We start from the raw sequence: 16,274 nt of genomic DNA, 5'->3' as shown, positions 1-16,274 counted from the left end.
AAAGCATTAAATGCATACTCCTAGGGGAAGGGTTGGTAGGTATAAACCATCGCGCGATCCCGACCCCCACGCAAAGGATGACAAATAATAGACTAATCATGCTCAGATTTCATCACATAGCGATTCAACATACGTGCATGCTACGGGAATCACTAACTTCAACACAAGTATTTCTAGATCCACAACACCTTACTAGCATGAATTTAATATTACCATAACCACAACTCAAAACTAATTGAGATGAATCAAACTTCTGTAACTATTCAATGCACATGAAGGTGGAAGTTTTCGTATCCCTTTGAATAACTACCCCTTTTGAGACTACTTTCAAAGCATAGATCAACTACCAAGCCACGCACCGTTGTGCTCTAAAAGGTATAAGTGAAGCACATAGAGCAAAAGTATCTAGCTCAAAAGATATAAGTGAAGCACATGTGAGCTGAATTGTCTACCAAAAGATATAAGTGAAGCTCGACAAAATCACAGTGTGTGCATGTCTCTCTATCTAGGTATGCAGCAGGGATGATTGTGACACAACAAAAATAAAATACTCCTACGATACAAGACGCTCCAAGCAAAAACACATAACATGTGGTGAATAAAAATATAGCCCCAAGTAACGTTACCGATGGATTGAAGACGAGAGAGGGGATGCCTTCCCGGGGCATCCCCAAGCTTAGGCTTTTACGACATCCTTGAATCTCTTGGGGTGCCTTGGGCATCCCTAAGCTTGCGCTCTTGCCACTCTTTATCTCTTTGTCCATAAGAACTTCAACCAAAACTTGAAAACTTCACAACACGAAACTTAAACAGAAACTCGTGATAAAATTAGTACAAGAAAGCAAACCACCACTTCCTTAGGTACTGTAGCAAACTTAAATTCTACTTGTGCTGATGTTGGGTTACTGCACTTTCAATCTTCCATGTCTAATACCCCCCCGATACTATCCATAGTTTCATCAAAATAAGCGACCAACACAACAAAAACAGAATTTGTTAACAGTAGACCAGTCTGTAGTAATCTATATATTTCGTATACCTCTGTTACTTCAAAAATTCTGGAACATTACGACAGTCTGAAGAATTTGTGTAGCAATCAGTAGCAAAAAGAATCAACTCAAAATCTGTTACAGAAAAAAAATGAAAATTCTTTTCTTGAGCAGAAAGTTTCTGTCTTTTCCAGCATGACCGAACGATCATCCCCAAGACTAATCATAATGGTTTTGCTTGGCACAAACGCAAAAAGAAACACAAAAACACAATCATAACAGAATTATGAAAGTGTGGAAAACACAAAACAGAAAGAAAAATGATATATTTGTTGGATTGCCTCCCAACAAGCGCTTTTGTTTAACGCCCTTAGCTAGGCATTCAATGATGCTCTCACAAAAGACAAGAATTGAAGCACAACGAGAGCATCCTAAAGCATGTGAAAATCACATCTAAGTCTATCATACTTCCTATGTATAGGCATTTTATAGGAAAACAGATTGTCAAGACAACCAATAGTTGCCATATGCAAGGAAGAAGAAAGAGACAATAGCAATCTGCACATAACGAGAGGTAATTTGGTAACATGAAAGTTTCTACCACAATATTTTCCTCTCTCATAGCAATTAGATGTGGGATCATATTCAAATTCCACAATGTAGCTATCACATAGGATATTCTTTTCATGATCCATATGCATGCAAAGTTGACGCTCTTCAAAAATAGTGGGATTATCATCTAAAGTCATGACTTCTCCAAACCCACTTTCAATCTTACTGAAAATATCATATTCATCATGAGGCTTAAACAAATTTTCAAGATCATAAGAAAGATCATCACCCCAATCATGATTATTGCAACAAGTAGGGGACATAGCAAAACTAACATCCCCAAGCTTAGGGTTTTGCATATTTTTAGCATGATTTTCACTAATAGGATTTATAGTGAAATCATTGCAATCATGCTTTTCATCCAAGGAGCCCTCGTGAATCACTTCATGAATTTCTTCATCACGATTTTCATATTCACGCATCTCAAGAAAAACTCCATAAAAATAATCAATTGCCCTCAACTCACTAGCAATTCGTTCCACAATAGTGGGTCTCTTAAAGAGACTAGCTAGTGGATGAGGATCCATATCAATGGATTTTTAGCAAGCAAAGATGCAAGCTAAAAGAAGGCACTTGGTAACACAAGCAAACAGAAAGCGAGCGGAAGAAGGGCGAACGGAAAAAGGCAAAGGAGAAAGGCAAATGAAAACGGCAAATGTGAAGTGGGGGGAGAGGAAAACGAGAGGCAACTGGCAACAAAAGTAAATGCAAGAGAAGAGTTTGTGAGACCTACTTGGATAGATCTTGATTTCTCCTCCCCGGCAACGGCGCCAGAAATTGGCACGTTGTCGGGAAATTATCTTGACGTGCTCCTCCCTGGCAATGGCGCCAAAAATACTTCTCCTACTGCAACAAAAGACCTTCCAACGGCGCCAGAAATAGGCACCTCGACGGGAGAATACTTGGCTTGATCTTTCTGCTGCGGCTACACCTTAAGGGACTTCTTAGGCAAGTATGCAAAGGATTTCTCCCGTGTCCTTGGAGCCTTGCGTTGGTGTTCCCTCGAAGCGGAAAGGGTGATGTAGCGTAGCGGTGGTAAGTATTTCCCTTAGTTTGAGAACCAAGGTATCAATCCAGTGGAGGAGTATCTCAAGATCCTGCACAAACACAAAAACTTGCTCCCAACGCTATGAAGGGGTTGTCAATCCCTTATAGATTGTTTGCCAAGTGAGAACTGAAAGCAACAAAGTAACAAAACAAAGTAAAAGGGGAGATGTAAACGATGGATGTGAATAGACCCGGGGGCCGTAGTGTTTACTAGTGGCTTCTCTCATGAAAGCAAGTAGACGGTGGGTGAACAAATTACTGTCGAGCAATTGATAGAACCGCGCAAAGTCGTGACGATATCTATTCAATGATTATTTCTATAGGCATCACGTCGAAAACAAGTAGACCGATACTGTCTGCATCTACTACTATCACTCCACACGTCGACCGCTATCCAGCATGCATCTAGTGTATTAAGTCCATAAGAACAGAGTAACGCCTTAAGCAAGATGAGATGATGTAGAGGGATAATCTCAAACCAATGATAAAAACCCCATCTTTTTACCCTTGATGGCAACTACTTGATGTGTGCCTTGCTGCCCTTACTGTCACTGGGAAAGGTCACCACATGGCAGAACCCAAAACCAAGCACTTCTCTCATTGCAAGAATCATAGATCTAGTTGGCCAAACAAAACCCAAGACTCGGAGAGACTTACAAGGATATCAAATCATGCATATAAGAAATCAACAAAGACTCAAATATATATCATAGATAATCTGATCACAAATCCACAATTCATCGGATCTCGACAAACACACCGCCAAAGAAAATTACATCGGATAGATCTCCATGAAGATCATGGAGAACTTTGTATTGAAGATCCAAGAGAGAGAAGAAGCCATCTAGCTACTAACTACGGACCCGTAGGTCTGAAGTGAACTACTCACGAGTCATTGGAGGGGCGATGATGATGATGAAGAAGCCCTCCAACTCCAAAGTCCCCTCCGACAGGGCGCCGGGAAGGGTCTCCAGATGAGATCTCGCGGAGACGGAAGCTTGCGGCGGCGGAAAAGTATTTTCGAGGCTCCCCTGAGTTTTTGCGGAATATTTGGGAATTTATAGGCCAAAGATCTAGGTTAGGGGGCGGCTGATACGTCCATTTTGCATCATGCTTTCATGTTGATATTTATTGCTTTTTGGGCTGTTATATTACTTGTGGTACCATATTTATGCATTTTCTCTCTTATTTTGCAAGGATTATTTGAAGAGGGAGAATTCAGGCAGCTGGAATTCTGGACTAGAAAAGGAGCAAATCCTAGTCCACCATTCTGCACATCTCCAAATGCCGTGAAAATTGACGTGGATTTTTTTCTGGAATATATTAAAAATACTGGGCGAAAAAACTACCGGAGGGGGGCCACCAGGGCCCCACAAGCCCCCACTTCGCCACCACCCCCCTGGTGGCGGTGGGCAAGATTGTGGGCTGCCTGAAGGCCCACTAGCCCCCCTCTTTTGCTATATGAAGCGTCCTAGTCTGGAAAAAATCAAGGGGGAGTTTTTCGTGGTTTCGCCGCCGGCACGAGGCGGAACTTGAGCAGATACAATCTAGAGCTCCGGCAGGACGATCTTGCCGGGGCAACTTCCCTCCCGGAGGGGGAAATCGTCGCTATCGTCATCACCAACACTCCTCTCGTCGGAGGGGAGGCATCTTCATCAACATCTTCATCAGCACCATCTCCTCTCCAATCCCTAGTTCATCTCTTGTAACCAATCTTCGTTTATCAGAGCCTTCTGCTCCTCATTGTGTTCGACACTCTTACTTATCGAAAGGACTACGATTGATCCCCTATACTTGTGGGTCATCAGCGGCCAGGGAGGCCACAAGCCTGCCCACCGCCGCCTCCCCCTGGTGGCGTGGTGGGAGCTTGTGGGCTCCCTGGAGCCCACCTGGCTTGGCCCAAAGGCCCCCTGGTCTTCTTCCGTTCGGGAAAAAATCATTTCGGGTTTTTTCTTCCGTTTGGACTCCGTTCCAAAATCAGATCTGAAAAGAGTCAAAAACACGGAAAAACAGGAACTGGCACTTGACACTGAATCAATAAGTTAGTCCCAAAAAAGATATAAAAGGTACATAAAACAACCAAAGAAGACAAGATAACAGCGTGAAACCATCGAAAATTATAGATACGTTTGAGACGTATCAATGTACTAGCAGCGCGGGTTCTCGGACCGTGCTCCTGCTAAGGGGTCGCATCGTCACCCATCACGGTTGCCCCTAGCAGTAGCGCTGGGCCGGAGCTACGCGCAACTGCTATAGTGCTTAACAGTACCGCTGTTTGCCAACCTGCACTACTACTAGTGTCACCTTATCCTCCCCCCATGCGCCCGTTTCTCTCACTCCCTCCATCTCACACTCTCACCCCGTCGTCGCTCTTGTCGCCCTCGCCCATCGTCGACGATGTCGTCTCCCTCGCCCATCGCCGGCACCCTCCCACCGTCGCCTTCATCACTCCCGAGGTGTCTTACTGCAAGAAATATATCAACTTGTGACCTTCTCTCAGTGACCTGAGCTGAATTGGTCGTAAATCCATGGCCATTTCACTAGGAAGGGCTCAAACCCTGAAATTGCCTTACACCAAATGGTCATAAAGCAGACAACAGTGGTCAACGACCTTATTTCTACCTGATTACGACCAATATAAATGGTCATGAGGTTGTGAACGTGGATGCATTGGTACTTAAGGTCACCTCCTTTTTAAATGTATTGTGAAGGAAGTAACATTTGTATTTATCCAAATGGTATGAAATTTTGCAGTGTCTTCAAATGCCCAAATTATCGCCCTTCTCCAAATTGCAGCTCAATACAATCATCTATGTGAGCCCAACATCAATTTCTATTTTTTGTCCAGATTGGCACATTGCAAAGCAAATGCTATCTAGACCCCTCCTATTTCCCTCAGACTTTTCGGGCTCTCTTACATATTCAAATCATTGCTACACGCATGCCAATATTCAGCTCCATTTGCCTAGTAAAACTTCGTCAGCAAATTTCCTCCGCTCTCCTCCCTACTCCTTCGGCCGTCCTCCTCTCTCCTTCCCCTCCTCCGATCGCCCTCCTCTCTCCTACCTCCTCCTTCCTCCTGCAACCCTCCTCCTCCTCTGACCAGCCTCCTCCCTCCTCCCTCCCTCCTCGTGCTACCCTCCTCCTCCTCTTCATTCCCCATTCCTCTCATCTCCTCTCTCCTAATTAAGTAATGTTTTAGATATAGGAATTTTCAGTTTCTACTTTGTAGTTTTTAATATAGTATATGTAGTAGTAGATGTAGATGTAGTAGTACATTCTAGTTTCTAGTTTATCCAATTACTTTACAGTTTCTAATTAACTCAATTAGGTAAAAAAATAGTTGGTAGAAAAAATGTATTCGTCACTTTGATTTAACTAGTAGTAGAATATAATGTAATTTTAAATGGTGATGGTTCGGGTTATCTTTCAGAATGGTTTGAACATGTGAATAAATGAAAATGAAAATGTGAAAATGAAACCTCCGAGTGGCCTATGTTTTACCGAAATGTTGATTCATTTTCATTCCGGCAAATTTCACGTGCTCAAAATGTTATGTTTTTAGAAAAGGTTATGCCAAATTTTTGTCAGAATAGGAATTAGATGTCATTCCGGCAAAACATAGGCCCCTGAGAGGTTTCATTTTCATTATCATTTTCACATTTTCATTATCATTTCCCACTCAGATGAGTAATGCTTATAGGATCGACTTTCACTCTGTCGAAGCTCCTTGTGTGACTTTTTGTATGTTGCTGATGGAGGATTATTGGTTGTTGCTGTGGGGGTTGCTATTTGATACGGCGGAAACTTCTTGCGCTCATGGAACTCATGGTGAACACGAATCGAAAAGGTTGAATGCTTTTGTTCGGCGCCCGTCTTGGGGTCTTGCCCAATGTCTCTCCAACACTCGCAAAGAAGCTTGTCCTCGGTCACCGTGTATGCCTTGGTCCGCTTGCTCTTGCGCTTCGGTGCCGTCCCGTCCGCTTGGTTGGTGAGCTTGTCCTCAAACAAAGGCTCTGCTTCGATGTCGCACTCGTCCTCTTCCTCTAGCCCGTAGTCCTCCGGGAACTCATGGTCGAGAGGGAAGCCGTCTAGGTCCAGGCCAACCTGATCACGCATGAAGGCGACCTGATCTTCATTGTAGCCTCGGCCATCCTGGCTTTGTGTCCCATCGGGATCGAAGCCAGCGGCCTGCGCACCACCCTCAAAGATCATGTTCTGCATGTAGTCGTTGTCGCCGGTGGCCGGCATTCCGTCGAACAGGTTGCACGCGCCAGACAGCTGGTCGGCTGGCGTCTGCCTTTGTCGGACGAGGCGAGGGAGGCGAGGCCGGCGGCGGCGTCGAGGTCGAGGTCGTCGTCCATGGCGGGCGTGGGGCGGGAGCGCGCGCGGGCGGGAGGGTTTTTAGGGGAAATGGGGGGGGAATGGTGGTGGATGCCACCGACCGGCGGGTCCGGGGATAGGAGTAGGCGCGCGCATGCGTTCGTCTCGTGTCTGCGCTGCCGCAAATCCAGCCCAAAATTGGGCAGGGAATGGATCGTCAGACGGACGCCAAGCGGACGCGCGTCCATTTGGGCCGGCGTGTTTGGGCCGACTTTTGTGTCCGCGTCGACCCAAACGAACGGCGGCGGACGAAATGGATCGCCCCATTAGAGTTGCTCTTATGTACATCTCTAGATCTTTTCAAATTCCATCTTTTGACATTACCATATTTTTAAAAGAACGGTTGTTTTTGTGAGTCATTTGTTTTCTTATGTTGTATTGTCACTAACCATGAGTGAGTTATTATATAACAGTTTGTTGGACAAAATTATTCTTGTGGTTTGTGTCTAGGTTGGACGCCATCTTAAAGCACAAGCTGATAACATTGCCAAGCATTTTCATTTTGAAGGTTCAACAAGAAAGGATTTCTTCCGGCAGCATAACAAAGAACCCAATGGATGGATGGAAGACCCGAGTGCCTTTTTGACTAAATCCTAAAATATTATATTCATGGGAAATTCAAGGATGGCGGAGCTAGATGGGGATTGCTTGGAAAGCAAAAAGTAAAGGAAAATTCTAACTAGAAGCGCCCGCACCGCGGACTTCGTGTGCGGCTGCTTCACCATAATTCACGCAACTGTCTTAATGCAGGGTGTAAGAACTATTCAAATTTCATCATTTTTTTGATTAGCCATGATTCCCCATTCCTCTCCATGCCCTGCATGTGAGCTCAATCCCGCGTGACGAAGGGTGGATTCCGCGAGCTCAATCCCGCGCGACGAAGGGCGGATCCATGCCGTCACCGGCGCTGACACGGGACAACTCCGGTGACTCCACTCTCTTGATCCCCCTTGCGGAGACGATGGGTTGGACGAGGTCGATCTGGTCGTTGGCTGCAGAGGGGTGGGGTGGGGTTGCACAGGGGGATCCGTCGGCGAAGGGGACTCTCCCAACGAGACGAGGATCTCACTAGAGACGGCGGCGGCAGAGGCGGACGACTCCGTTTCTTACATAGGGCAGTGGTTCCTGACACACGAAGCGGCGCACAAGCTCTACAGCGGTTTCGCAAAGCAGTGCGGGTTCTCGATCCGGCGGCACCGCACGGAGGGGAAGGACGGCGTGGGCAAGGGGCTGACCCGGCGGTACTTCGTGTGCCACCACGTCGGCATGCAACACGCCGGCCAAGCCCTTCGACGACGGCGTGAAGCAACAGAGGAACATGAAGTCCTCCCGCTACGGGTGCTACGCGTACCTGCGCATTGGCAGCGATGCGGGAGCTGGTGGTCTGGAGTGGAGAGTCACGAGGTTCTCTAACCACCACAACCATGAGCTCCTCCAGCAGGATGAAGTGTGTTTTCTCCCGTGTCATCTCGGACTCGGACAGAGACATGATCTTTGGTGTTTGCAAAATCTGGGATCTCTGTGCATCAGATGATGAGGAAAATGGAGTTGGGGAAGTGCGTCCAGCCAGGGACTCTCCCATTTACTGAGAAGGATGTGAGAAATCTCATACAGTCCTTCAGGAGGTTCTAGCAGGAAGAGGGAGTGTCGACCGGCTTAAGATGTGCCATACCTATCTGCGGGTTGAACACGGAGATGCAAGAATGAGAGAGAGGTGTCGGTGCAAAATAGACCTTTGACTTTGTGTTCATAGGCATTCTTGTTGCGCATCATGAGGGAAGCCACTTGCCGTTGTAAAAGGTGTGTGAGAAACCCAACGATGAAAACAGCTGAAGATTTAAACGCACGGTTTAGAAGATAAAACGTTTTGAACGTACGGATCTACGAAAAAAAGGAAAAACTCTCAGGTTGCGACAAGTAACACGCATGTAGTACGCCATTTGCCGCAATCTGAGGAGGTGGACTAATAGTTGAAAGATGTACTCGTTAATTAGTAATTTCGCCATCGTTTCATCAAGATTAGCGTGCTACTCCTCCCAGCCCATAGTTGAGGTGGCCTTGTTTTGGGCTATAAAACAAAGATGGGTGTCCAACATGGTGATGGCCTAGAAAAGCCCAAAATAACAAGCCCATCAACCACGAGAGAATTAGTAGTAGGATGTATTGGCGCATTGACCTAGGGGACCCTTGTGTCCGCTCCTTTTCGTCTCGCCGCTATCGCCGCTAGGGCTTCTTCTTCTTCCAGCCGCCGCGCGCTTGCTGTCATCGCTGACCACAATCAGCTGGCCCGCTGCTCAGCATCTCCGACTTCACAGCGCCACGGCTCGCGACGAACCTGAGCCCCCAAAGGTACACTACACTCAATACATTGCAGCTAGAGTAAGAATTTGTGTTAGATCAATTGCAGTTTACATGGTTATTTCGTATTAACATGGGATTGCATAAGGCCGGAGGTTAATCAAAGGTAATGAGTGTACTCTTCAGTTCTGTTAAGATGCGAGAAATACACCACGAGCAACTAACACGTAGATTCATGCGTAGAGCTACGCTTGAACAAGAAAGAAAAACTGTATGTTGGTCTAAAATTGCAAAACACGTACTGTTGAAGTTTGGTACAGTACAGACTTTGTATATACTCTTTTGTTATATTTGTTTGTACCATCATTATTGCCTTCTTCACCTCCTAGCTAGGCTCAAATTTTGTCTCCGCCTCTAGTCATGCTCAATATACTAATTATGATGCAGATTGCTGAATTATGTGATAGGTACATATCATTTTATGCCCACATATCATTTGATCTCCCTTCATTATGTGATGCGAATCCCTTCATTGTGTGATGCAGATCCATCGTTTCCATATACGCCCCGATCTCCCTTCATTGTTAGCCACAGAATACAGCCACATCCCGGAAGTTTCTGTTTGATTCCTTTCCAGCTTCCGCAACATGGGTAACATTTTAACTTCTGCCATTAACAAGCCCATACCCGAGACCTCGTCGAGATGTCTGACCGAGTGTGTCACTGCCGCCCACAACTTCGAGGTGGTTAAGTACTCGTTGCTGGAGGGCATCGGTGCCGGCCAGTTTGTTTGGTCGAGCAAATTCAGCGTCAGCGGCTACGACTGGAAAATCAAGATCTACCCTGACGGGGAAGCCAAGGAAAACAAAGCTGCCTACATGTCGGCCTACTTGTGTTTCTGCAGTGGAGCAACAAGGGATGTGAAGGTGAAGTTCACTTTTAGTTTATTGGAGAAAGATGGAAAATCCAGTAATTTAAAGGATGGCACATATACCTTTTCATCGGCAGGCACCGGTTGGGGCTGGACCAAGTTTATTGACAAGTCCAAGCTGAAGGAACTGCTATCCCGCAACGACGACTGCTTCACAATCAGGTGTGTTTTGACCATCATAAAAGACCATCACACGGAACAAGTTAACACAGTCACGGTCCCAGTCCCACAGTCAGACCTGCACACGCACTTTGCAAAAATGTTGAAGGACGGAGAAGGCGTGGACGTGACATTCAGTGTCGGCAACCAACGCTTCGGTGCACATAGATACGTGTTAGCCGCACGATCATCCGTCTTCAAAGCCAAGCTCTTTGATCAAATGAAGGAGACCACTACAAAACATGTCAAGATCAATGGCATGGAGCCTGCCATCTTCGATGCACTTCTTTACTTCATATACACAGATTCCCTGCCAAGCAATTTCGATGCTGATCAAAATGTGGCATTGCAGCACTTGTTTGTCGCTGCAGATCGGTATGGACTCGACAGGCTAAAGGCTATTTGTGAAGAGAAGCTCTGCCAGAAATTTGATGTGCAAACAGTTGCAACCACACTTGCTTTAGCAGAGCAGCACCATTCCTTGCAACTCAAAAAAGCTTGTCTTGGATACCTGTCTTTGCAGGACGTGCTTCGAGCTGTCAAGAAGACGGATGGATTCGAGCACCTCACAACCAGCTGCCCATCGATTATGATGGACATATTAGACAAGGTCGCCCCAACATCACAAGTATGAGCAGTACAGCTCAGAATTTAGATTCAAGTATGCAGTTCTAGTCGTACCCATCGATTTTTTATCATCTGCCTGGTGTGTCCATTGGAAGACTGAACTTCTCTTCGGGAATGTGTGCTTTGTGCTCTGAACTTATTGGTGTTAAAAATTCTAAGGAAATTCACATGGTTCTTTCTTTCTTTCTTTTGTGTTGTTCTGTTTCCCCCTTTAGTTTTGTGGCAGTGAAATTTTCCTCTAGACCCAGTGGAAACTAGGTTTACATATTCTGATATGAATATGTACTGGACTGGAGCTCTGAATCTGACCTTCTTTGCTGTACCTTACTCCCTTTCACTTCCAGATATTCCAAGCTACCTGTCTGAGTTTGTACTTGTGCAATTAGATTTAGGCCCTGTTTGGAACCACCCAGATTATATAATCTGGTTTTTATAATCTATTGTATTTCCAAACAGGACAGTTTATATTGTAGATTTTATAAACTAGATGACCAGATTATTATAATCTCATAATCTGCTCTACCCCAGCTAAAATGAGATTGTGGATTACAAATGACGTGTTACCCTTGTAAACTTCAACAGAATTACGCAGTGCCACCGCCACTTTCCTATTTTTCTTTGTAAACAGAGGGCAAACATGTCATTGTATAATTTAAAAGCTGGTTTACAGTTTATATAATCTGGCCTCCAAACATGACCACCTGGATTATTTTTATAAACCAGATTATATAATCTATGTTCATAATCTAGATTATCATAATCTATTATGGTTTCAAACAGGGCCTTAGGCGCGTGAAACTCCCGTTTCAGATGGCATGCCACAACTAATTTATCTATTGCAAGTGGTTCATTGTTGCTGGGATACGGAAAGAACAATAGTTAGCACCTATTTCAGCTCAGCTAAATTTGGTACAGCCAAAGATGCATTCCATAGAAAGTTGTGAACATCTAGTTACCTTGTCACTGGCATCTAAAACTGGCATTCAATCTTAGAACTGATCACTGACCCAAGAACAAAGATAATCAGTGCTACAAGTTACAGACCAAAAACACAGGAAACAAAAACCATAGAACTGTTTGTAAACATCCGGACTGTGCAGTCCGGACACTTTGTGTCCTCCAGCGTCATCCTCCAAATGTCTGCGGACCAGTCTAGGCGTCTGAATGCCCACAAACCGGAAGCAAACCGGTAGGAGGTTTGCGCTCGTCCAGTCCGGACATCCGCCATGTACGTGCCTGACTGCTCGGTCCCACACGTAAACCCTCGTCCGGTGCTCCCACCCAAAACCTCTTGGCGCGCACTTCGCTCCTGATTTTTATTTTGCACTCATATTAATTTGAGCATTGAATAGTCTTCAGTTGTTATTAGTTTATTTGCTTTGCTGTGTGTGTAGGTGATTTGGAACAAGGAGACATAATATAATGGGTGACTCAACGAGACATGATATAATGAACATGCAATTGGCTCAATGAGACATGATATAATGGATTATTATGAGAAACATGAGCTCTAAAATGGGTTAAAATAATAGAGCAATCAATTTTCAAAATAAGTAATAACTACAAACAAAAATGCATGTATACTATGAGAAATAATTGATCTGGTGAGTTTTCTTTCGGGAAATTTGACCGGGTTCATAGGTTCACAAGTACGATTCCTCATTAAGCGAAGAAATAAATGTGACACAAGTTGAGATCATGTTATGTAACCATGTTGTACATTTGGGAGGCTTAATAGTCAAATTTATACTAGTATACAGACACAACCATAATGAATATACTCTTTGTATTACCTAGTATGACCTTGTGAATAATTAATAAAGTGGTTACATGCATCGTTCAGATGCAGAGGTCAGGGGTATATCACTATATCCTCCTTTTTCAAAAAAGAAAAATCTCTGCATCTAATAACACTGTGTTGTCGACTGCTCCCGGATTGATGAATTGTTCATATGCCACATCAGCATCCTTTACCAATCTTCTAGATAGTGTAATGTGCAAAGTTAGAAAGAAATTTCTGAAAATGAAAGTTAATGACTAAAATACATGAAAAAAATGCTTTGGAAAACACATGAAAAAAGATAACAAAACAAACCTGGTAATTACAAGATAACCACACATGCATACCATTTAATAGACTCCGAGGCAAAACTAAATACAGAAAATGTGTTACTGTTCATCCACAACGACATTTACCAAGATGTGATGGTGATTCGTCAGAAAGATCAGGTGAAGTAAAACCCCTGAGTAGAATTTTCCACAATAGAGTAGAATACTAGATAATGCCCTGGCGCGTTGCCACGGGACTTACTAAAGGAATCATGAAAGTTGCTAAAAAACATCTATAACTTATGAAAAATGAATGTAAGCTTACAAATAAAAATAAAATATAAAGAGTATAAAACGAGAAAAATCTAATAAAAAGAATGTCATTTTTAACAAAAATGTGAATGTGAACTACATATGTATGATACATGCGACCAACACATATATTGTCAATATAAAATCTAATGCAAAAAATAACTTAAAGATTAGCATGCATGAGTTAATGATGTGGTGCTTGCATGTATAGAGTAATGAAAAACAATGTAATTTATGACTTACATGCATGAGTTGCTCATGTGTCATACTTGCATGTCTAGAAAAAAAATAGCTAATGGATTATAGCTATTTAGAAATAAAAGATGAGAAAAATAATTAGTGAGATCTTGTACACACCCTGCTGGTCACCCAGTCGGCGATGAACTGCATGGAGTCATAAGATCAAAACAAAAAAGTGAGCGAAAATGATTGAATCATGCACCAATAATTCTACATGATCTAGTACTTACTACATATGAATTTGTACTCTTATTTGTGCCGCCGCGTTTGCCCAACATGAAAATAGACTTCCGGCATCAGTGTTTGCTGCCTCAGGCAGTTGTTTCTTGCCCTGGTAACTCTGCATTCCACGACCTGCCATGCGCCAAACCTCCAGCCGGCGACGTGTACCAATGATAAACTTATAACAATTCACAATAGCTATCTTAAATCGACTCAGTTTGCAATTTGGGCCAGTCGATTTTTGAATGCAAGAAGAGCCGGAGGGAAGCCAGTTCGCTGGAGAAGCTACCCCATTATATATTTTAGGGTGGCAGGCTGCCCCATTTTTATTTTTGTTAGGATGGTAGGCTACCCCATATCTAAATTTAGAGATGTAACATTTACATCTTCAAAAAGTGTTCTTTTACATCTAAAATAAGTCACTTCCAACAGATGATGTAAAACGAAAGTGTAAAAGGGCAACTCTAATAGGTAATAAAAATGAAGATGTAAATTTGGCTACCAGTTGTTGTACAACCGTTGTACAGCCGCACAATTTCACATAAAAACATTATGAATTGAATTTAAATATTTAACATATCCATAATATTAAATTGTTACATAATTCATGAAATCCACAACATCAAATGCAACGCAAATACAACAAAGTTCTTGCACAATACAAGAAACAAATTATGAAACTAGGCAGCTCTTTCATCATGCCATTTTCAATACTCCTCCATCAAATCCTTCTGAAGTTCATCTCCAACGGCCTCTGAGTGTCCTGAGCATTGGGAGCTCTCAAGTACTCTGCACCAAACACTTTTACTATAATCTTTGCAAATTGTTTGAGATAGAAGATAGAAGTGCTCTTTGCCATCGCCAAGTTGCTCCTTCCCCTTGTGCATCGCCACTAGCATAACAATGTCCTCTTCTTCGTTTAAATAAAATTCCTCATCAAGCGAGGAATCGTCCACGAAAGAGGAGTCACACAAGCTCATCTACATTGGGGAAAATCACGGTCAACTAATTGTCCAAACCCAACAAATAAATCGTCAAGTTTCATCTTTTTTAACTTTGGGATTTTCGTCGAACACCTTGCTTACGGGGTGGACGAAATCGGCCGGCGAGTTGGGCAGCCGTTCGGCGACGAGGAGTGCGGGCGGCAGCGACTGGTAGGTAGAGGGGATGGTCGCACGTCGGTAGAGAAGAAGGCGGGAGTTCGGCACGTCCAGCGGGCGGCTTCGCACGGTCGGAAGAACGGCCAAGCCTCGCGGCCGTCGGGTGGGCGGCATGGCGCTTCTCCCCAACTCCAGCGGGGGGTTTGGGCTACAAAGGAGCCTACTACATCATAGACCTCGCCGGAGAAGCCATTTAGGCCAGCCACAGCCGTTGAAAATGCTTCGATTCGGCGACGGGCAAATATGATTCGACGGCGAGGCAAGCGGCGGGGCGGCGAGAAAGGCGGAGGGGAACGGGGCGGCGAAGTCGCGACGGGACTCGCGTGTGTCGGGCGAGCGGGGCGGATTCGACAAGCGGTGGAGTGGAGTCGGGCGGTGGCTGCGCGCGCGAAAGGCAGCTGACAGTTGGTGGGTTGTCGGGTCAGGCGGTTTTGTTTTTACATCTCTTAAATGCGGAGATGCAAATTTACACCATGAGGTGCTGTAGTTTATATCTCGAGGACACGGTTCCAACTGCCAACAGAATTTACGGCCCCTCTTCCATGACACAGTTCCAACTGCCAACAGAATTTACTTGCCTTACAACACGATTGTCTTCCATGGCCTTGAATTGCACCTCACGGGACACCTAGGTGAATTTCATCGTTGTTCCCAACAAATTCTAACTGCAAGGTTTGTTCGGCAAAAACCTCACAAGCACCAAGCACTTTTTACCATTCCAAATATTATTCAAATCTTACGATCACACAAGCACACTATCAATGTCCTCCTCCTTCAACGCGAAGACTTCTCAGTAGTTCCTCTAGTTGTGGCTCCACCTTAATCTCCCCTAATAATAAAGCACCGATGGTTTCTGCCGTCCGTCGTGGCAGTTTTGCAAAAACGTCCTCCTGTTTTTCCAAAATCAACCCGCGGTCCTTCAATAAGTGAAAAACGTTTCGTTTTTACGTAAACCCCCTCGCAATCACCACCCGCGCCATGCCTTATCCATTCCCGTCCTTCACCACCGGGCACATGTGCGCCGCTCGAAGGCTGCCGCCGGATGCCCAGATGCGGCTCACCTTCCCGGCTAACCTCCGGCACAGCCTGAGGCCGCCGCTCCCAGCGCGGTACTTCGGCAACGGCATCATCCTACTGGGCGCCGCCTGCAAGGTGCGGGACGTCGTCGCCGCCGGCTCGGGGGACCAGGCGCCGCTGGCGTCCGTCGTCGGACGGATCAGGGACGCCGTCCGCGGGCTGGACGAC

The 16,274-nt window shown here is 44.9% G+C and overlaps 1 protein-coding gene across 1 annotated transcript; it reads left to right on the top strand.

Moving 5' to 3' along the window:
• Positions 1-9,976: 9,976 nt before the first annotated feature.
• On the top strand, positions 9,977-11,229 carry LOC123447471 (BTB/POZ and MATH domain-containing protein 2-like). The gene has a single exon (XM_045124077.1). The coding sequence runs from the start codon at positions 9,977-9,979 to the stop codon at positions 11,051-11,053; it is 1,077 nt and encodes a 358-aa protein (XP_044980012.1). The 3' UTR covers positions 11,054-11,229.
• The last annotated feature ends 5,045 nt before the right edge of the window (positions 11,230-16,274 follow it).

Source organism: Hordeum vulgare, chromosome 4H, assembly GCF_904849725.1.
Source record: "Hordeum vulgare subsp. vulgare chromosome 4H, MorexV3_pseudomolecules_assembly, whole genome shotgun sequence".
Taxonomy (NCBI): Eukaryota; Viridiplantae; Streptophyta; class Magnoliopsida; order Poales; family Poaceae; genus Hordeum; species Hordeum vulgare.
Note: the sequence above shows the minus strand (reverse complement) of the source record. Positions and strands in the feature narration are given on the sequence as shown.